The sequence below is a fragment of the Bombina bombina genome, chromosome 6 (assembly GCF_027579735.1).
Source record: "Bombina bombina isolate aBomBom1 chromosome 6, aBomBom1.pri, whole genome shotgun sequence".
Classification (NCBI taxonomy): Eukaryota; Metazoa; Chordata; class Amphibia; order Anura; family Bombinatoridae; genus Bombina; species Bombina bombina.
In genome coordinates, this window is record NC_069504.1 from 287,520,947 (window position 1) to 287,544,257 (window position 23,311).

At 38.0% G+C, this 23,311-nt stretch overlaps 1 protein-coding gene across 2 annotated transcripts in view; it reads right to left on the reverse strand.

Moving 5' to 3' along the window:
* The window catches only part of SOCS2 (suppressor of cytokine signaling 2), an 85,689-nt gene extending 63,181 nt beyond the window's left edge, over positions 1 to 22,508 (reverse strand). Inside the window, exons 1-2 of one of the 2 annotated variants that reach the window (XM_053716898.1) lie at positions 22,203 to 22,508; positions 19,673 to 20,000 (exon numbers count right to left, since the gene is read on the reverse strand). In XM_053716898.1, coding sequence (XP_053572873.1) covers positions 19,673 to 19,820 — 148 coding nt within the window. In that variant the 5' untranslated portion in view covers positions 19,821 to 20,000; positions 22,203 to 22,508. Of the gene's footprint in view, positions 1 to 19,672; positions 20,001 to 21,776 lie in introns of both variants that reach the window. The other variant, XM_053716897.1, reaches the window with a different exon arrangement.
* Between the last annotated feature and the right edge of the window lie 803 nt (positions 22,509 to 23,311).

The following is a 23,311-nucleotide window of genomic DNA, read 5'->3' on the forward strand; positions in this document are numbered from 1 at the left end:
GAATGTGTATATATATATATATATATATATATATATATATATATATATATATATATATATATATATATATATATATATATATATATATATGCATTTTATTTATATGTGTATATATGTATTTAAAAACATATATACACAAAAATACATATGTACACATATACAGAAGTGCATTGGAGCCCTATTCAGTTAAGTAGATGAAAACAAATAAAAGCATATTTATGCAATATCCATATTTAATAAAGAAATTGTATTTACTAAAAATATTTTCACATTCCAATGTTTTGCACATAGCAGAAAATGTTGCAAGTATTTATAAATAGATATTCCAAGATTTTATATATATATTTATAAATAGATATTCCAAGATTTTATATATATATATATATATATATATATATATATATATATATATATATATATATATATATATATATATATATATATATATATACACATATACATGTACACACACACAGAAATAATGCCTTGCAAAAGTATTCACCCCCTTGACTTTTTACCTATTTTGTTACATTACAGCATTAAAGTGGCAATAAACATACAAAATAATGTTATATAATTCTGCACATAGTGCAGAATTATACAACATTAGCTTACCGGTAGTTTTATACTTTAAAGGATTGCAGAGAAATTGTAACTTAAACCTCCTTTTACCAGAACGCCGCTCCTTGCTCTACTGAGCGGTTCTGGATTTTACACAGCGCATCTCTGCAACACTGTGTGCCCGGTCGCGCCATTAAAATGAATGTAGCTCGCTCCCGCTCTGGTCTAGAGATGTGCTGTGTAAAATCCAGACTCGCTCAGTAGAGCAAGGAGCGGTGTTCTGGTAAAAACAGAATTTATGTTTACCTGATAAATTACTTTCTCCAACGGTGTGTCCGGTCCACGGCGTCATCCTTACTTGTGGGATATTCTCTTCCCCAACAGGAAATGGCAAAGAGCCCAGCAAAGCTGGTCACATGATCCCTCCTAGGCTCCGCCTACCCCAGTCATTCGACCGACGTAAAGGAGGAATATTTGCATAGGAGAAACCATATGTTACCGTGGTGACTGTAGTTAAAGAAAATAAATTATCAGACCTGATTAAAAAAACCAGGGCGGGCCGTGGACCGGACACACCGTTGGAGAAAGTAATTTATCAGGTAAACATAAATTCTGTTTTCTCCAACATAGGTGTGACCGGTCCACGGCGTCATCCTTACTTGTGGGAACCAATACCAAAGCTTTAGGACACGGATGAAGGGAGGGAGCAAATCAGGTCACCTAAATGGAAGGCACCACGGCTTGCAAAACCTTTCTCCCAAAAATAGCCTCAGAAGAAGCAAAAGTATCAAATTTGTAAAATTTAGAAAAAGTGTGCAGTGAAGACCAAGTCGCTGCCTTACATATCTGATCAACAGAAGCCTCGTTCTTGAAGGCCCATGTGGAAGCCACAGCCCTAGTGGAGTGAGCTGTGATTCTTTCAGGAGGCTGCCGTCCGGCAGTCTCATAAGCCAATCGGATAATGCTTTTAATCCAGAAGGAGAGAGAGGTAGAAGTTGCTTTTTGACCTCTCCGTTTACCAGAATAAACAACAAACAAAGCCAAAGTTTGTCTGAAAACCTTAGTAGCTGCTAAGTAAAATTTGAGAGCACGAACTACATCCAAGTTGTGCAACAAACGTTCCTTCTTTGAAACTGGATTAGGACACAAAGAAGGCACAACTATCTCCTGGTTAATGTCTTTGTTAGAAACAACTTTTGGAAGAAAACCAGGTTTAGTACGCAAAACCACCTTATCTGCATGGAACACCAGATAAGGAGAAGAACACTGCAGAGCAGATAATTCTGAAACTCTTCTAGCAGAAGAAATTGCAACCAAAAACAAAACTTTCCAAGATAATAACTTAATATCAACGGAATGTAAGGGTTCAAACGGAACCCCCTGAAGAACTGAAAGAACTAGGTTGAGACTCCAAGGAGGAGTCAAAATTTTGTAAACAGGCTTGATTCTAACCAGAGCCTGAACAAAGGCTAGAACATCTGGCACAGCTGCCAGCTTTTTGTGAAGTAACACAGACAAGGCAGAAATCTGTCCCATCAAGGAACTTGCAGATAATCCTTTTTCCAATCCTTCTCGAAGGAAGGATAGACTCTTAGGAATCTTAACCTAGTCCCAAGGGAATCCTGCAGATTCACACCAACAGATATACCAAATTATGTGGTAATTTTCTGGTTACAGGCTTTCAGGCCTGAACAAGAGTATTAATAACAGAATCTGAGAACCCTCGCTTTGATAAGATCAAGCGTTCAATCTCCAAGCAGTCAGCTGGAGTGGGTCGAACGGACCTAGAACAAGAAGGTCTCGTCTCAAAGGTAGCTTCCATGGTGGAGCCGATGACATATTCACCAGATCTGTATACCAAGTCCTGCGTGGCCACGCAGGAGCTATCAAAATCACCGACGCCCTCTCCTGATTGATCCTGGCTACCAGCCTGGGGATGAGAGGAAACGGCGGGAACACATAAGCTAGTTTGAAGGTCCAAGGTGCTACTAGTGCATCCACTAGAGCCGCCTTGGGATCCCTGGATCTGTACCCGTAGTAAGGAACTCTGAAGTTCTGACGAGAGGCCATCAGATCCATGTCTGGAATGCCCCACGGTTGAGTGACTTGGGCAAGATTTCCGGATGGAGTTCCCACTCCCCCGGATGCAATGTCTGACGACTCAGAAAATCCGCTTCCCAATTGAAAAACTACAGTTAAACACTAAAAAACTCTAAGCCATCTCCGTGGAGATGTTGCCTGTACAACGGCAAAGAGAATGACTGGGGTAGGCGGAGCCTAGGAGGGATCATGTGACCAGCTTTGCTGGGCTCTTTGCCATTTCCTGTTGGGGAAGAGAATATCCCACAAGTAAGGATGACGCCGTGGACCGGACACACCTATGTTGGAGAAAGGAGGTTTTAGTTACAATTTCTCTGCAATCCATTAAAGTATAAATGTGCCGGTAAGCTAATGTTATATAATTCTGCACTATGTGAAGAATTATATAACTTTAGTTTGTAAGTTTACTGCCCCTTTAAGTTCAATGTTTTATTAATCTGAATTGTATGTGATGGATCAGAACACAACAGTCTAAGTTGGTGAAGTGAAATGAGAAAAATATATACATAAAACTATTTTTTAGAAATAGAAAATAGGCATGTGCGTATGTATTCACCCCCTTTGTTATGAAGCCCATAAAAAGCTCTGGTGCAACCAATTACCTTCAGAAGTCCCATAACTAGTGAAATGATGTCCACCTGTGTGCAATCTAAGTGTCACATGATCTCTCATTACATATACACACCTTTTTTGAAAGGCCCCATTGGCTGCAACACCTAACCAAGGGGCACCACTAACCAAACACTGCCATTAAGACCAAGGAACTCTCCAAACAAGTAAGGGTTAGGTTGAGAAGTACAAATCAGGGTTAGGTTATAAAAAAAATATCTAAATCTTTGATGATCCCAGGAGCACCATCAAATCTATCATAACCAAATGGAAAGAACATGGCACAACAGCAAACCTGCCAAGAGACAGTCGCCCACCAAAACTCACGGACCGGGCAAGGGGGGCATTAATCAGAGAGGCAGTACAGAGACCTAGGGTAACCCTGGAGGAGCTGCAGAGTTCCACAGCAGAGACTGGAGTATCTGTACATAGGACGACAATAAGCCGTATGCTCCATAGAGTTGGGCTTTATGGCAGAGTGGCCAGAAGAAAGCCATTACTTTCAGCAAAAAACAAAAAGGCACGTTTTGAGTTTGCGAAAAGTAATGTGGGAAGGTGCTCTGGTCTGATGAGACTAAAATTGTACTTTTTGGCCATCAAAGAAAACGCAATGTCTGGCGCAAACCCAACACATCAAATCACCCAAAGAACACCATCCCCACAGTGAAACATGGTGGTGGCAGCATCATGCTGTGGGGATGTTTTTCAGCAACCAGCACTGGGCAACTGGTCAAAGTTGAGGGAAAGATGGATGGTGCAAAATACAGGGATATTCTTGAGCAAAACCTGGACCACTCTGTGGGTAATTTGGGCTAGGACGGAGGTTCACCATCCAGCAGGACAATGACCCCAAACACACTGCTAAAGCAACACTTGAGTGGTTTAAGGGGAAAATGTAAATGTGTTGGAATGGCCTAGTCAAAGCCCAGACCTCAATCCAATAGAAAATCTGTGGTCAGACTTAAAGACTGCTGTTCACAAGCGCAAACCATCCAACTTGAAGGAGCTGGAGCAGTTTTGCAAGGAGGAATGGGCTAAAATCCCAGTGATAAGATGTGGCAAGCTCATAGAGACTTATCCAAAGCGACTTAGAGGTGTGATTGCCACAAAGTATTGACTTTAGGGGGGTAAATAGTTATGCACATTGACTTTTTTCTGTTATTTTGTCCTATTTGTTATCGCTTCACAATAAAAAAAAATAAAAAAAAACCATCATCAAATATATATTATATATATATATATATATATATATATATATATATATATATATATATATATATATATATATATATATATATATATATATATATATATATATATATATATATATATATATATATAAAGTCAATTAGCCAGTGGCCCAGCACTCCAACCTTGGCGGTGTGTTAACAACCTGGGTGCAATCCTCCCAGGTTGAAGGGCACTGTCAGGATTTTTTTGTAGACAATGAATATATTTATTCTGACAATACCAAAATGTAATTTGTAGAAAATCAAAGTCGACGTTTCGGCTCCCATATGAGCCCTCTTCGAGTCGAGATTTATCTTTAGTTGGCTATCAAGCCATACTCCCAAACAAGAAAATGTGCTTCTTTTCACTCTTTTTTCTCTATTCTCTCTAAACGCTACCTTCTTCTCCACTTCTACTTCTTTCCTACAGTCTCTTTCTGCCCCTGTTTACCTTCTCAGAAGTAACATTCTAAGCGCTAATGGGGTCCCTATAGCCCTAGAGGAATAACATCCTTGCACTTTCATGGATATATAATATCCCTTTAGATAATAGTTTTAGCACATAGCCCAAAATGTGTGTTAGTGCTGGAATAGGAATGTACATTCTGCAAATACAACGTGCTAACTTTGCTACTTACAACATGCCACCAGACTTCAGACTCTCTAACTAACTTTCACTTGCCACTGTTAAATTTCTACCCGCCAATGGCCCAGATAGATATATATTGTACCAAAATACCAGATAACAATCAATCAATTTGCAGCTCACCTTGTTGTAGATTTTCACTTGTATACCAACTCACAGTAAAGGAAATATGCCCTGTCTGTTGAAAATTATTTTGGAGTCTTAAAAACAGGAAGTTACAATTCCTTAAAGGGCCAGCAAACCCACAAAATAATGTTATATAATTCTGCACATAGAGCAGAATTATATAACATCAGCTTAGCGCCATCTTTCTACCTTAAATGATTTCAGTGAAAAATTGCTATGAAAGTTACTTTCACAGTACGCCGCTCCTGGCTCAACTGAACGGGTCTGTTTGTCATCCCTAAGCGCATCGGGCACGCTGTATATTCAGTTGGCCCGATCGCACCATTAAGCTCAATGTAACTCGCTCCTGCTACCAGACCAGAGTGGGAGCGAGTTACATTGAGTTTAATGGCACAATCGGGCCGGCTGTGAATAGACAGCGTGCCCGATGCACTTAGGGATAACAAACAGACCCGCTCAGTAGAGCCAGGAGCGGCGTACTGTAAAAGTAAATTTCGTAGAAATTTTTCACTGAAATCTTTTAAGGTAGAAAGATGGCGCTAAGCTGATGTTATATAATTCTGCACTATGTGCAGAATTATATAACATTATTTTGTGGGTTTGCTGGCCCTTTAAGGAATTGTAACTTCCTGTTTTTAAGACTCAAAAATAATTTACAAAATCCATTGTGGGCTCCTTAAAAATATATGGTTGGTTCCTCAATATTCTCTTATCATTTATTTAAATGACGTCTCATTGACAAGTTTTATTTTAACTACATACTAAATACTAACAAGAAATACAATATTCTACATCAAATGCAGTATTGTGCCCCTTTAGATTTAGAATACTAACGGACATAAGAAATTAGAATATAAATTATATATAATTTCAGATTCTACAGTAAAATTCACATTGGTTCAACATAATTGAAGATAGATAGATATCCACAGGGGGAGTAAAAACTGCAACAACAACAACAAAAAACACCACAATTGAATGTCCATTTCTCCCCCCCCCCCCTTTCTTTTGAAGGACCACTAAACACAAATTGTAAACTACATGATTTTGAACCTTTTGTTTTTAATCCATCTATGAAAGGGTTAAATCACCCCATATAGTAATGCCTCTATTGCAATGTTATGTCGTCGAACTTGAATAAACTCTTTTTTATTTCTTTTATTTATAAAATTTCAGTGAACATCCAATCAACGTGTAATTTGACACTCTTGAAGTTCGGACCCTTTACAGCCCTTAGAGAGCCTATGTAAAGAGTGAGTAGGACTGCTCTATACATCACAGCCCAGACAAAAGAGGAAATGAAAGGGGGCAGAGGAACAGACAATACTAATTAGGATTATAAATCTTATTACAAACTATATTTATACACTTTAAAAAAATAATAGTGGTTTTACTTGCAAACTAATATATTTTTTCATTGCAGCATTCTTATAGTCTGAAATTTAACATCACTTTAAGATAGATGGTTTAGCACTGATTCAACCTAGTTTATACTGCAAAGAATGATTTGCCTATCATGATTGTTGATGCAATACTGATAATATACCCTTTCAAAACATGTGACTGCTGAGAATCTTAGGGGGGGGGGGGAAGAGTGAAGTAAACAAAAGCTCACATAAATTGCCTAAAAGTATTAACCGAAACCTCCCTGGGAGAAAATAAAACAAGCACACATTTTAGATGTATTTTACAACAAAAGGGCAGCAAAATTACACTTGCAAAAATGAAAAATGTTATGCGTAGTTGAAATGTCAAGTTTAATGGTCATTTAATAACTAGCTGTAGCTAGTAAGTGTCCATTTTTTTTTATTATTTTTTATGCAAATTTAAGCACCCCACCCAAGCTCATTTGAACTCATGACAGTGTATTAAAGTTGCATATAAAGCCAGGGAGTCTCATTCTATTATAAAGATTAAAAGCAGGAATGATTCAGCTCATAAAGACAAAATATTGTAGTGTTAGGACCAGTCAACATTGGTTGGTGACTGGCTAAGAAAAATTTGGCCATATTATGTGACTTGTGTAACATACAATTTATATATATATATATATATATATATATATATATATATATATATATATATATATATATATATATATATATATATATATATATATATATATATATATATATATACACACTGCTCAAAAAAATAAAGGGAACACTTAAACAACACAATGTAACTCCAAGTCAATCACACTTCTGTGAAATCAAACTGTCCACTTAGGAAGCAACACTGAGTGACAATCAATGTCACATGCTGTTGTGCAAATGGGATAGACAACAGGTGGAAATTATAGGCAATTAGCAAGACACCCCCAATAAAGGAGTAGTTCTGCAGGTGGTGACCACAGACCACTTCTCAGTTCCTATGCTTTCTGGCTGATGTTTTGGTCACTTATGAATGCTGGCTGTGCTTTCACTCTAGTGGTAGCATGAGACGGAGTCTACAACCCACACAAGTGGCTCAGGTAGTGCAGCTCATCCAGGATGGCACATCAATACGAGCTGTGGCAAGAAGGATTGCTGTGTCTGTCAGCGTAGTGTCCAGAGCATGGAGGCGCTACCAGGAGACAGGCCAGTACATCAGGAGACGTGGAGGAGGCCATAGGAGGGCAACAACCCAGCAGCAGGACCGCTACCTCCGCCTTTGTGCAAGGAGGAACAGAAGGAGCACTGCCAGAGGCCTGCAAAATGACCTCAAGCAGGCCACAAATGTGCATGTGTCTGCTCAAACAGTCAGAAACAGACTCCATGAGGGGGGTATGAGGGCCCGACGTCCACAGGTGGGGGTTGTGCTTACAGCCCAACACTGTGCAAGACGTTTGGCATTTGCCAGAGAACACCAAGATTGGCAAATTCGCCACTGGCGCCCTGTGCTCTTCACAGGTGAAAGCAGGTGCACACTGAGCACATTTGACAGACGTGACAGTCTGGAGATGCCGTGGAAAACGTTCTGCTGCCTGCAACATCCTCCAGCATGGCCGGTTTGGCAGTAGGTCAGTAATGGTGTGGGGTGGCATTTCTTTGAGGGGCCGAACAGCCCTCCATGTGCTCTCCAGAGGTAGCCTGACTGCCATTAGGTATCGAGATGAGATCCTCAGACCCCTTGTGAGAACATATGCTGGTGCAGTTGGCCCTGGGTTCCTCCTAATGCAAGACAATGCTAGACCTCATGTGGCTGGAGTGTGTCAGCAGTTCCTGCAAGACGAAGGCATTGATGCTATGGACTGGCCCACCCGTTCCCCAGACCTGAATCCAATTGAGCACATCTGGGACATCATGTCTCGCTCCATCCACCAACTTCACGTTGCACCACAGACTGTCCAGGAGTTGGTGGATGCTTTAGTCCAGGTCTGGGAGGAGATCCCTCAGGAGACCATCCGCCACCTCATCAGGAGCATGCACAGGCGTTGTAGGGAGGTCATACAGGCACGTGGAGGCCACACACACTACTGAGCCTCATTTTGACTTGTTTTAAGGACATTACATCAAAGTTGGATCCGCCTGTAGTGTGTTTTTCCACTTTAATTTTGAGTGTGACTCCAAATCCAGACCTCCATGGGTTAAAAAATTTGATTTACATTTTTTAATTTTTGTGTGATTTTGTTGTCAGCACATTCAACTATGTAAAGAACAAAGTATTTAATTAGAATATTTAATTCATTCAGATCTAGGATGTGTTATTTTAGTGTTCCCTTTATTTTTTTGAGCAGTGTATATATATATATATATATATATATATATATATATATATATATATATATATATATATATATATATATATATATATATACACATACACACACACAAACAATATTGCCACCAGTAATTACACATACTTTGTGTGCTTATTTATAATAATATAATATATAGAATAAGGTTAAAAACAAAAACATGTAAAACTATGTCACTATATACACAATAGGCTACATTACAAGTAGAGCACAAAAAATGTGTGCACTTATTGTCTGGGCATATTTCACTTTCTTGCCCCTCCTGGAAAAATTTCTGCAGACAGAGATATATATATATATATATATATATACACACACACACACACACACACACACACACATACATACATATATTGGGCTTAAAGAAACTACTCCCAGGTGGCAACCGTGACATACAACAAGCTGCTGAGCTGTTTATTCCTGGCAGACTGCTTCTTTCTCTGATTGTATTTATATTATGACCCTGGCGAATGTCTCCCTAAGAGTGATGGGAGAAAACAGATGTGGATTCCTTGCCCAATGTGCCTAGAGGGAGATGACTGCACCTCACTGGCAAGGCCCAAAGAATGCCGAAACAATTCTCTGGGGATGCCATGTCCCTTGTTCACAGGAGGACTGCCTGGTATTTTAGGGCTGGACTGAGCTTGTTAGGCGGGATCAGACTGATATACTTCAGGATAATTCTCCTCTGTGAAAAGAACAATTGGGCTAAAAGAAGCTGTTCCAAGGTGGTAACTGTGCAAAAGAACAAGTTACTGAGCTGTTTGTTCCTGCTTGTATGTATGTATGGCCAGCCTTTGGGGTGCGAGCTGTGCGGCCGCACAGGGCACCATGGCAACAAGGGCACCAGGCGGCCGTCACAGCTTGCTGTCCCCCAGTGCACCCACGTCATTGTCTCTCACAGCTTGCTGTCCCCCAGGGCTCCAGTGCACCCACGCCATTGTCTTCCAACGCACGGCGGCTGGCAGAGTAGTGAAGGGGCGGGGATTATCCCTGCTTCCTTCACTACCAGCTGCACTTCCGAAAATCATTCATGCTGCGCATCGAAAGACAGCAAGATAGTGGCACAGGCGCACTGAAGCCCTGGGAAATGAATGGGACATAATGGAAATGGATTGGGAGCTAATGGACCTGAAAGGGGGGCTAATGGACATGAAAGGAAGGGGTAATGAAAATTAAAGGAAGGGGAAATTAAGATGAAAGGAGGGGGAATGGTGATAAAAGGGGGTAATGGATATGGAAGGGGAGGGAGTATTGGAGATGAAAGAGCGGAGGGGAAATGGAGGGGAGGGTGAAAGTAAATGGAATGGACGTGGAAATGGAAATGGTGGAAAGAGAAGGGGATGGAAATGCGGGGAGGAAGGATCATGGAAAACGGAGAGAAAGAGACGGGAGTGAAAAGACGGAGACTATGAGTTTGCATATCAATCCATGAGTGAATCTGAGTGTGTGTGTGCGCGTGCATGCATGTATATACAGTGTATGTATGTATGTATGTATCTAGTGATGTGCAGTCACTAGAGGCAGGTGAGGCAGTGCTTCACCTCTCATATGGGCAAAAATATATATTTTTTTTATTGGCTTTAAAAAAAAAATTGTAATTTTTTTTCCCCCAGCATTTTTTTTTCTCACAGCTATATGTTGTGCAATGGAGAGGCACAAGCAGGTCTGCCCACCATTACACAACATGCTGCACCACCTACTGGATGCAAGTGGTTAAGATCATTGCATGGCCCATTAACTGCTTATTTGAGGCAGTCCTATTTGGGCTGAACCAATCCAGCGAGAGGCATTAGTAAGTGGAACATAGGGTTGGGGCTGGATGTTTAATCATGTCTCTCTCTCTTTCACTCTAACCTTCTTTGTGTGATTGTGTCTCTCTTTCTCTCTCACCCTCTGTGTGTGATTCTCTCTCTCTCTCCCTCTGTGTATGATTGTGTCTCTCTCTAACCCTCTGTGTGTGATTGTGTCTCTCTCTCTAACCCTCTGTGTGTGATTGTGTCTCTCTCTCTAACCCTCTGTGTGTGATTCTCTCTCTCTAACCCTCTGTGTGTGATTGTGTCTCTCTCTCTTTCTCTCTAACCCTCTGTGTGTGATTGTGTGTCTCTCTTTCTCTCTCTCTCTCTAACCCTCTGTGTGTGATTGTGTCTCTTTCTCTCTCTCACCCTCTGTGTGTGATTGTGTCTCTCTCTCTCTCTAACCCTATGTGTATGATTGTCTCTCTCTCTTTCTCTCTAACTCTCTCTGTGAGATTGTGTCTCTCTCTCTTTCTCTCTCTCTCTAACCCTCTGTGTGTGATTGTGTCTCTCTTTCTCTCTCTCTAACCCTCTGTGTGTGATTGTGTCTCTCTTTCTCTCTCTCTAACCCTCTGTGTGTGATTGTGTCTCTCTTTCTCTCTCTCTAACCCTGTGTGTGATAGTGTCTCTCTTTCTCTAACCCTCTGTGATTGTGTCTCTCACTCTCTCTTTAGTTCTTTCTAACCCTCTGTGTGTGATTGTGTCTCTCTCTCTTTCTCTCTCTCTAAACCTCTGTGTGTGATTGTGTCTCTCTCTCTTTCTCTCTCTCTAATCCTCTGTGTGTGATTGTGTCTCTCTCTCTTTCTCTCTAACCCTCTGTGTCTCTCTCCCCAGTCTCTCTCTCCCTTTCCCCCTGAGTGCTTTTCTGTGTTTCTGTCTACCTTTTATTTATTTAATTAATGAATTGGTAGTGCCATCTGATGGTGTGGCTTTATTTAAAGGGGTGGGGTCAAGCGCCCCACCATCTTTTAATTTCACCAGCCGCCACTGGATCAATACATTTTTATATTTACTGAATAATGAAAGAATCTATAAGCATAATTTGCAGCATTAAAGTAAAAAGTATGTTTTAAACATATTTTAATGGGCATGGATTTCTAGATCTCATAATCAAAGCAAGCATTGTGTTATCTGGCAAGAGTTTCTGTTACAATCCTTTTATACTAAAATCAGATGTTTACTAAGTTGACCAGTTTTCCAACACACCATTTAAAGGGACATGAAACCCATATGAAACCCATATACTTTCCAATTTACATCTAATATCTAATTTTCTTCATTCTTTTGATATCCTTTGTTGAAAATCATATCTAAATATGCTCAGTAGCTGCTGATTGGTGGCTGCACATATATACCTCATGTGATTGGCTTACCCATGTGCATTGCTATTTCTTCAACAAAGGATATCTAAAGAATGAAGGCGTATCCTAGCCACTGCCTCACCAGCCTCTGACGTCACATGTATGTGTATATATATATATATATATATATATATATATATATATATATATATATATATATATATATACACACACACACACACACATATATATATATATACACACACACACACAGACCTCATAACCAGAATGAGGTTTAAAACAGTAATAGAATGAAAAACCGTTACTTAATAATTAATACACAATGGGCTTGATTACAAGTGGAACACAAAAATATTAGCGCTAACACCACTCCACTCCTAAAGCGATAATATGTAAAGAAATACTTGATATTGCATTGTTGTTAGTATATATATATATTATACATACATGTAAAAACAAGTGCTAGAGCATGTTAAATCGTTTACTAACAGATCATGTACTTTTATTTCATAATTTGAAGTAGTTGATTTTGCCTGGTGGGCAGGAAGTGGGGGAGTAAAACCCATTTCAAAGTGTGTTCCTGCATAAGCTCTGAACTCTTATCATCTGCTTGCACATTTAAGGGAATGGGCATGACACACCTCTCTCCTTGAAATGAGCAGGGCCAGGGAATTTTCCAGGGCACCAGGTGCCACTGGTACCTAAGTTTGTCAAGCCACACAGCAGAATACATGAAAAGGCCAACTGAAAACAGTTTTGTTATATGGAATATAATCATACATTTAAAATAAAATAACAAATATATTAACACTTCAATTACTAATGATTAATTACAATACAAAAGTCCAATAAATGATTGTCAGGTGAATACTGGGTAACCCGTGTGCGTCATCTTCAGATCCGGTAAGGATCATCGTTATGTAAGTGGCCCTTTAGCAGTTTTGGGTGTTTTTGCTCATATATAGAGAGTACACAGAACACATATCCTTATTGTATTGTTTAATAGTTTGCTTACATTATTCACTTTTTAACTTATTTTTATTGAGCTTTTAAGCAAATGCAAAGTAATTTATAGCCAAAATCTAATTTTAAAAACTCTTAGCAAACCACTAGTTAACTTCCAACCACTTTGAAAGATTCTGGAATGCTACAAATTTTAAAGAAAATAAATGCAATTTTTCTATCATTTTAGTTACCGTCTAACATCAATATTACCAAATGTTAAAAATATATATATATTTTAAATCTAAAAACTAAATTTATCATTCCATACATTTTTAGCAAATTACATTTTGAAAGCACAAAGTTAACACTAGATTAAATATGCAAAGAAAAAAATAAAGTGAAAATGGAGTGTCTATGATTCAAGAACATTATATTATAAATAAACAAAATAATAATTTTTGGTAAATTACTAGTGCTTTCTTTGTGTATTCTCTACAAAAAGAAAAAAGTTCCCTAATCCTAAAATGAATTATTATTTCATTTTTATTTAAAAAAAATTACTTTAAAAAAAAAAAAGAAAGAAAAAGTTTATTGCTGCCAGAAGACACAAATATCTTGTATACTTGGAATCAGCAGAGCTAAGGAAATTAAAAATATTTACATCTGAAAAGATGCCAAGTAAAATGGTTTAACGGTAGCGTTTCTTTTATATGAACCAACTTTTTTTTTTGCTTCGTAAAGCTTCACCAAGTCAAGAGTATAGAAATGAAGAAAAGGCTATGCCATGAAAAAAAAGATAAAATTCAGACAGATAAATTAATAAAATTAAAAAAAAAATCACATGCTTAGCAAAAACTGATTGGCACCCATTATATACAAAACATAAAAAATATCTTTATTTTTAGATGTGGACGCTGCTTCTCTAGTGTTAAATGTTTTTAGAGCAAACTCTACACAGAAACAGTCAGAAATGTGTAAAAATATGGGATTTAAACTTTAGAATATTAATAATTTTGTAAAAAATCATAAAAACTGGAGCCAGATAGTTGCACACATGTACTAGTGGAACAAAGGTAACTAAACTCAAAATAGTGTGTATGCCAGATGTAAATGCTTGTTACATGTGAAGCTTATAAATTACATACATTAAACCACAATAACGTCTACAGGTAAAAGGCTGAGAAATTCCTTCTAATAACCTTTACACATTTAAAGCAAATGTGTCAGGATTTCCAGAAAGAAAAATCAATCTTCCGTCAGGCTTCGATTGCACAATGCTGTCGCCAAATGTATTTTTAAAATGCATAAACTGTTATAATAAAGTCTGTGGAACTAATTTCTGAGATGCCCGGTGGCTTTGACCCAGCACAATAATCCGACACTCTTAAAGGGACAATAAACTCAAAATTTAAGCCACCATTAAAAAAAAGGTTTAATTTCAATGAAACTATAAAGGCATTGCAGTATACATAACAGGGCTAGATTTATCAAAGGCTAGGCGAACTCTGTGTGTGCCTCGCCTGGAACTGTGCCCCAGCTCGCCTCCGGAGAAGCGCACATGTGCGCCTGAATTTATTAAAAAAAATAGACGTAACTTTGCGCAGGTGAGCTGGGGCATAATAATGATAAATTTCGCCTGTCGGAAACAGCATTTACTCCCAATTTATCATAGTACATCCCTATAAATATGCCGCCATGTTTTGGTTATATATATAAATAAATAAATAAATAAAACTGTTGGTACCCATATGCGCCAGCGGAAGCGCAAATTTCTGGCAATAACAGTCTCTTCTTGGTGCTGAGCCTTTGAAAAATTAGTTAAAAGAAGAAAGTACTGCATCACAAGATGTAAACGCATGTATTATAATGGTGTTCACCTCAGTCTGTATGGCGAAATATACAACATGCAATTGAAGCCGAAATTGCAGTTCCCTATCAGCGCAAAGCAATGATAAATAAGAAACTGTGCCTATTTGTAGGTCGGGCTGTTAAATTACGCCTATTACTAACGTATATTGTTTCACTAGGGAGCGCGCCTGTGTGCCTAGGCGAATGCAAGCAGAGTGCGAAGAAGTTTCTTTCAGCCCTTAATATTTTGCTGTAATTCATCTGAAATGTGAGCATGCTCCAACGGATCTTAGATTTTGTAACACAAAGAAATTGTAATATAAAATGTTTAATTATGCAAACAACAAAACTTGATCTGTTTTCATTACCCCCCTCCCCTTTACTGTAATTTAAAAGGACATAATAACAGAATAATTTCTGCAATATATTTGTATTAGAAAACTTTTTATAGTAAAATTAAACTATGTTTCAGGGGCATATTTACATATGCTGTTTTTTTGCACTGAATAAAACAAAACATGTGAGCTGCTGGTGCAATGCTGAATACGGCGAGCGTATTGCTCGCCGTATTCAGCAAGGTCTGGCGGACCTGATCCGCACTGTCGGATCAGGTCCACCAGACTTTCTTAAATAGGGGCCATGGACTCAAACATTTTAAGCCTAGCCTACTACATATCTGCACCTTATTGGCCTCAGCAGATGTAACTAGATAAGATACTGCAAAACAATAAAGAAAATAAATATCTGTTCATCTGCAATATCACGTGGTAAAAAGTAACATTGCACAAGAGTTCTCTTGTGCAATCCCGCCCCCTGCTCTTATGTAACCAATTATGGGATAGCCAGGAATGACAATCACCACGCACAAGCCACTGTTGAGGTGATTATTCTCACCACCCATGAGGTGGTGGACACCTTTCACTAACAAAATGAGTAACAAGCAAACTATTCACTTCCATGACCCTTTTAAGCATGCGGTGACATTGATACGTACCACACAGTGATTGCTTAGAGTTCTGTATAAACTCATTTACAGGTTAGCTTAGCTGGCCACAGTCAAGGGAGATATGTTTACCATGCACATTGTGATTTTCAAGTGGTTAATTCTTAATTTGCAAAACCTTGCACATTATAAAATGTCTTCTTTAAGATCCAATAAATAAAAAAAAAATAAAGACACAGTAAATTCAGAAAATGAAACTTGTGATTGAGATAGAGCATGTAATTTAAAAAAAACAAAAAACTTCCCAATGTATTATATTATCAAAATTGATGTGTTCTCTTGGAATCTTTTTGTTAAAAAGAGTAAGCTCAGGAGCAGCAATGTACTACTGGGAGCTAGCTGGCAATTGGTGGCTGCACATATATGCTTCTTATCATTGGCTCACTTATCAGTGTTCAGCTAACTCACAGTAGAGCACTGTTGCACTCTTCAACAAAGAATGCTAAGAGAACAAAACATTTTAGAACAGAAGTAAATTGGAAACTGATTATGTATGGGAGATATACATCAATCACTTTTTCAACTGGTATAGAACTATCTAGAAGTTTAGATATGTCACATAGCGTTGAGCTCTACTGTGCTGACGTGTAAAAGCGAACATACTGTCTAAAGATCTGTGCACTGAGTCTTTTGAAGACTTGGGCCGTTTCTCAAAGCCAAGGTCGTGGTTGAAGTCCACTGCCTTATTGTGTTCCTCCCTTACAGGCCATGAACCAATCAGAAAGGCTGTAACAAATACAGCACCTCAAAGAAAAAGCTGAATCTTTGGTCTCTGACATGCAAAAAAAAAAAAACCTGGTTGTTCAGAGGTTAACAAAAGTTCTATCAGCCAGTGAGCACTTGCAGGAAAAAAAAAACTATTGGCGTATTACTATTAATCTATATGTAAACTGTTTTTAACAGTTTTGGGGGGCAAAACATGTTTTAAAACCGTTTAAATCAAGCTCTTTCGGAAAATAAGAGATGTTTTTTCCGTACAATGTCACTTTACTGAAATTTTACAAAGTATAACAATTTCTTGTCTTTTGAACCGATATATAATTTATTTTTAAGCTTGCCGTAGATGTCACTGCCCACCAATAGAGATGTAAAACGTATCGGTCTGTGAGTAATCTATACTTTGGACAACTAACATATTTTATTAGCTTCAGAATAAAAAGCAGTAACTTAAAGGAAACTAAACACCTTATAATAAAATTAAATATATGTTATTTCTCTACAGAATAACATATTAGCCAAGTGACTAAATGCTTTTAAAATAAATCAACATCTTATTTTGCATTTGTCCCATTTGGAAGAGCCATTCAGGGCTTGAGTTTGCAGCTGAGAAAACTAGCAATAGTCATTATGCAGTATAAATTGCAATGGTTTGCAGTTATCTGCTGAAGACAATTGGGGCAAAATATGTAGCAGGGTTAGTCTTGTCTACAGGACACATTTTCAGCTCTAACAATTAGAAAATCAATCATTTTAAATTGTGTAAAGGGGGCAAAATAAATAATTGAAGAATACTGCAAAGTTGTCTTACTGCAAATAATTAAAATAATTTATATTAAAATCTCAAGATGTTAGTGTCCCTGTATTTGTGGTAAAAGAACATTGAATGTGTTTTATTAGGGCTTTCATGTGCATAATAGAAACTTTAAAATTGTATTAAACTTTCTAAAAAATATATATAATTGTCATTAGATGGAAAACTATACCTATCATTCGTATAACTCCTAAGCAATTAAACAAATTCTAAGTATCAGTACAAGAATAAAAAAAAAATAGGTTAAAACTATTTAATACCCTTGAAACTACAACAATCAAATCTGAGTTCCGCTCACACAAAGTTAGTGCAAACTAGCTGACTCATTCTACTACATTAGTGCTCACTGGAAACCCTCCAATGAGTGAAGTAACCTTAAAGGGACATGAAACCCAAACATTTTCTTTTATGGTTCGGATAGATTATGCAATTTTAAACAACTTTCCAATTTACTTATATTATTTAATTTGCTTCATTCTCTTGTTATCCTTTGCAGAAAGATTTATCTAGGCAAGCTCAAGAGCAGCAAAGAACCTAGGTTCTCGCTGCCGATTGGTGGCTGCATATATATACTGATTGTCATTGGCTCACCCATGTATTCAGTTAGAAACCAGTAGTGCACTGCTGCTCCTTCAACAAATGATACAAAGAGAATGAAACTAATTAGATAATTAGAAAGTTGTTGAAAATTGTATTCTCTATCTAAATCGTGAAAGAAAATGTTTGGGTTTCAGGTCCCTTTAAAACTAAATATAACTTTATTATGTACCTGAACATATTTGCAGATTTGGCTTTGGGTGTCACTAAAGGGAAATACATATCCCAAAGGCTTAACTTCAAGAAGAATATATTTTCAGGGGATCCCATTATATGATTAAAATGTAACTATTTATCGTGTAGAAATAGAAGGTTTATAAGAAACGGAAAAAAAAATGTTCACCAGCCTAGCAAAAAAACAATAGCACGGAGATGGACAAAAATGCACAGTGCATACAAAAAAAAATATTTGGGGAGGTAGATTTGCATCTTATGTACTTGTAACACATTCAGAAGTGAAAAGTATACATGAAAGGCAGTTTCCCATTATAGTGAGTTTTTACACCCTTGACAAAATTTATAATTTGTTACTTTTGATTTAGGAGCTTTAAAAGTGCTACAAATATTTTTAACTGACTAACATAACTTGATTTTTATAGGTGTGTGAACAGAGAAAACCTAAATATAGTAAAATCAAGAGAAACATTTTTTTCCGGATACATATACACTATCCTTCATATGAAGAAAGATGCACTCTCTGTTATTATATATACATATACACTATCCTTCATATGAAGAAAGATGCACTCTCTGTTATTATATATACATATACACTATCCTTCATATGAAGAAAGATGCACTCTCTGTTATTATATATACATATACACTATCCTTCATATGAAGAAAGATGCACTCTCTGGATTTATGAAGCAAATTCTTTTTACTACATATCCAATGAGTGCATCTTTCTTCATATTTGTGTGTATAATATATATATAAAATAACAGAGAGCGCACTCGCACTTAACTGACAACCACCAGGGTGCAGGCAAAAAATTAAAATAGGTGACTGAAAAAGGCTTGCACTCACTGGATTTGTGAAAAATGGTGCTTTTATTTGCACATCAAAAAATCAGTGACGTTTCGGGGATCAATCACCCCTTCATTAGACTGAAGCAGTGATTGTCAGCTCTGAACATTAACAGTCATCAGGGTTGAGGGTATAAGGTGATATGTCATCCTCTATTTAGTTTATGATATCCATAGGTGCCATATATCATGTTATTCTTTATATAGCACAGACTGAATGTTGGGACAGGGTTGGCTCATACAGGGGTTGGGTTCATAAAGTGGCAGGGTCTACAGGTGGAGGAGAATAAGGAGATGGACTGAGAGGTCCCACCAACTTTTCTTGCCCAGGTCCCAATAAATGAAAATGGTGGTGCTGCTTATTTATTTTAAATGCAATACATCTGTGAGGAGTACAGTCATTCAGGAACTACAGCAAGTGCATATAAAGCCAGGGAAAGACAAAATAAAGCAAGTATTTATGTGTGTTACCAATATACATCCAGCCCTGGGAATCACACATTACTGACCTAATGACACTCACTAGCCCCCTCCCTACAAAGTGGTGCAGAATAGCCACCTATCCTCCATACCCACCTGATCCCCCACTCACCTGAGCTCCGGAGCTCCCCCATAGACTGTGCAATTCGGTCCTCGTGCTCCGCTCCCTGTTCTGTGACCCTCTGCGGGGAATTCCCCTCCACTGAGCCGCTGTTTACGCTGCTGGGGCTGTCTGTCGTCCCGGGTGATCTCAGGGTCATTGGACAGCCCGCTGCACCCTGCAGCTCCACTGTGTCCTGGGGCGGCAGGGCGCTGATGGGGCTCGGGTCACGCGTGGTGGGCACCGCTACTAACGGAGGTCAGACTACATGGCCCCGGGTGAGAAGCGCCCAGGGAGCCGTAGCTGTGTGCAAACAGAATCGATCCCTTCGCCCGACTTCCTGGAATTAGAGAAACGAGGTGGAATGTGAATTGAAAGCCAATTGCACAACGAAATACATGAAATATATACTAAATATATAATAATATATACACGTTACATCCGCGTGCATTCGGCTATATACCATTGCTTTATACGTGGTATAAAATATAAACTATTTGTAAGGACATACAATAGGTTTATTTATATGTATACTGTATAATAGAATTATTAATATCTAATAACAAAGATACATTTGCTAAGGTGACTAAATATTAATGCAGGCATTGAACCTAACACTCATATAGAAGCTCTGCTATATACATTACAAAATATGCACTTGGATTCACTGTGTGTGTTAATTTATTGAGCAAAACAATGGAGATAAATTGCAATGTGTAGAAGAGATTTTCTTCCCAATTATACAGAAACGGAGACAATTAGGAGAAAATTGGTCGCTGCTGTTTACGCCCCACAGAGTTCAGATCACACGCGTGGGTTTTACTGGGACAAAATAACTAGAATCGATATAGATTTACTTTCCGTTAAACACTCCATAAGTGCCAATGTATGACATATATATATATATCACATAACATGATCACAGCTCCAAACAAATAATAGTGATTGCCTAATAAGTAAATAAACAAGCACATGCAATAGATATAATCATATACAATACATGGCACTATATACACGCACAGCATTGGCTCTGAGATCCTTATTAGTAAATCAGGCCATAAACTGTGCTACTTTATAAACATTTAATTAAAATAAAATTTATGGGATGCTGGATATAAGGAAGAGAGAAATAAAAAAAAAAAACACTGTTCTGTTACTGTATATCCGTATTGGAATTACCTTAAACTCAATTTTAAAATTGTTTCTCTTGTAAACAGATAACTGACGGATCTGAAACTTTTACTGTGACACAGCTATGTATATGGCATCCAGAATATATTGTACCCCTGTGTCTGCCTTAATATAAGACAAAATAATTCAGTCATATATGATGACATTGTGTATAGAGATTATATTTTCATTTGGAAGAATTATGATAGATGTATACAGTGTAGGTGTGTACAGAAAAAAGAATATACCCGAATGTAAATGTAATGCTAAATGCAATAGACAGTTATTTTTCCTAACACCCTTGATAAGGATCCCTGGCCTAGGCAATTATCATAACGACGATTTCAGCTAAAAAGTTTTTGTATCAACATCCTGTTACAATTTTGTATCTAAAATAATAACTATAAAATGCTGCACCTAATTACCCAATTCTTCAAAGCACGGTTTCATTTCACAAAACAAATTGCAATTGGTTATGATACGATTGGTGTAATTGGAGTAGCGCGCGCACATTTTCACACCCGAACACAACGAATTGTTAGAATTATGGAGGTCTCATAAGGCTTTTGACCGATTCACACAAAGAAACTATCTTACAAAACGGATGTGTTCGCCTATATTGATTATAACATATTGTAGGATGTGAGGTTATTCTGTGTGAGTTGGATTCCCACCAGTGTTTTCTGTTCTTTAGATATTCTCTCTAGATTCTCCTTATCACATGCCAGATATAGCGAGGGCTTTACAGCCTGTTTACCTCCCAACATCTACTACATGCTGCTGTCTAGGAACCAAACTGCTCTCAGATAACAACACACCAGACCACCTTAGCTAATACAATACAACGGCCTGCTATGTAATAGACCACCTTAGTTTATGCAATATAATAAATAAACCCTTCCCCCAAAATAACAACATGAATGCATAAAGATCTGTAGATTTTTACCTTATTCTCTCGGTTGATTTGTTCCTCCTTGAGGAGGATCCAGAGTTCCGCATTGACTTCCTTTTTATACAGTTTAGTACACACAAGAACCCAAGGATGTGACTTCAACACTAAATATTTGTCTGTTCTAATCTCATTGGATTAGAATTCTCTGGGGAATTTGTTGTTTTTTAAATTCCTTACTGATACTTCTTAACACCCCTCCTTTATGTTTTAATTTGAAGACCGCATTCTGCAGATATGCTATAGGGGTGTTAACTTCTTAGCTGCCAGATAGGTCAGCAGCACATTTGGGAGCCAAGGGGTTACAATCTAGTGATGTATAAGAAACAACAAAACTCTGGCAGCAGCCAGGGTCTCTATTTGAATATTTATTATGTGCGGTTCTCTCCAGATCCCCAGTCTGTAATAAAGAAACAAACCGACCTTGTGGGGTGATTGCTGCTCGCACACCATGCAGTGAGTGCAGGGCACCTCCTCAGCCAGTCACAGCTCTGGGTCCATGATCATTGCAAGACAGCAAGGTGAATAGAGCCTGTGCACCATCCCATAGCTGGATCTGCACATCCATCTGCTTCAGACCAAACTGATGATCATTTGCGAGGGAATAAAAAACAAAATCAGCTGGCCTGAGCGCGAGTATTATTTTTATTAATCTGAAGATGTTGCCTCTAACTGGAGATATTGTATTTTACCCCAATTGCCGTGTATCCTTGTGTACGAGCCTTTGATTCTCTCCCTCCCTTGCCTCTGATCTACACGCCAGTCTCTCCCTCCCCATATCTGGTAAATGCAAAGGCTGCTTTCCAGGAACTTTCCAGGAATTAGCCCACGTGACCAATGCTTCTGTGTTTTGCTCTCTGCTTCCCCAAGTGGTGATATTCCCACAATACACAATGTGAGCTGAATGCTCTGCAAGGGGAGACTTGCAAGTATCATCGCAGCGAACCCTCGTTCACTCTGTTCATCCCGATTTATAAAAAGGCCGTGTAAGAGCAATAACAAATCTCTGTGAAAAGAACGCAAATATTCATATTAAATACATGTAGATAGATATAGTACCACAAGTTATTACTTCCTACTGTTAAAGAAATTATATTCTTTAGTAATTAATAACCCATCCTAAAAGACGCTTAGATTGTTTTTAAGCTATTAAAGGGACAGCCTACAATATAATTTTTATTGTTTTAAAAGATAGATAATCCCTTTATTACCCATTCCCCAGTTCTGCATAAACAACACCGTTATATTAATATAATTTTACCTCTGTGATTAACTTGTATTTAAGCATCTTCTGTCAGCCCCCTGATCACATGACTGTGACTATTGACTTACATTTAGTAGTGTGTTGTGCTAACTCTTAAATATTTTCCCTGGTGAACACATTGTTATCTATATGGCCCACATGAACTATCAGTCTCCTGTTGTGAAAAGCAAATACAAAAGCATGTGATTAAGAGGCTGTCAATAAAGCATTTGAAACAGGCAGATATTTAAAAGTTTAAATGTTATAAAGTATGTTAATCTAACAATGT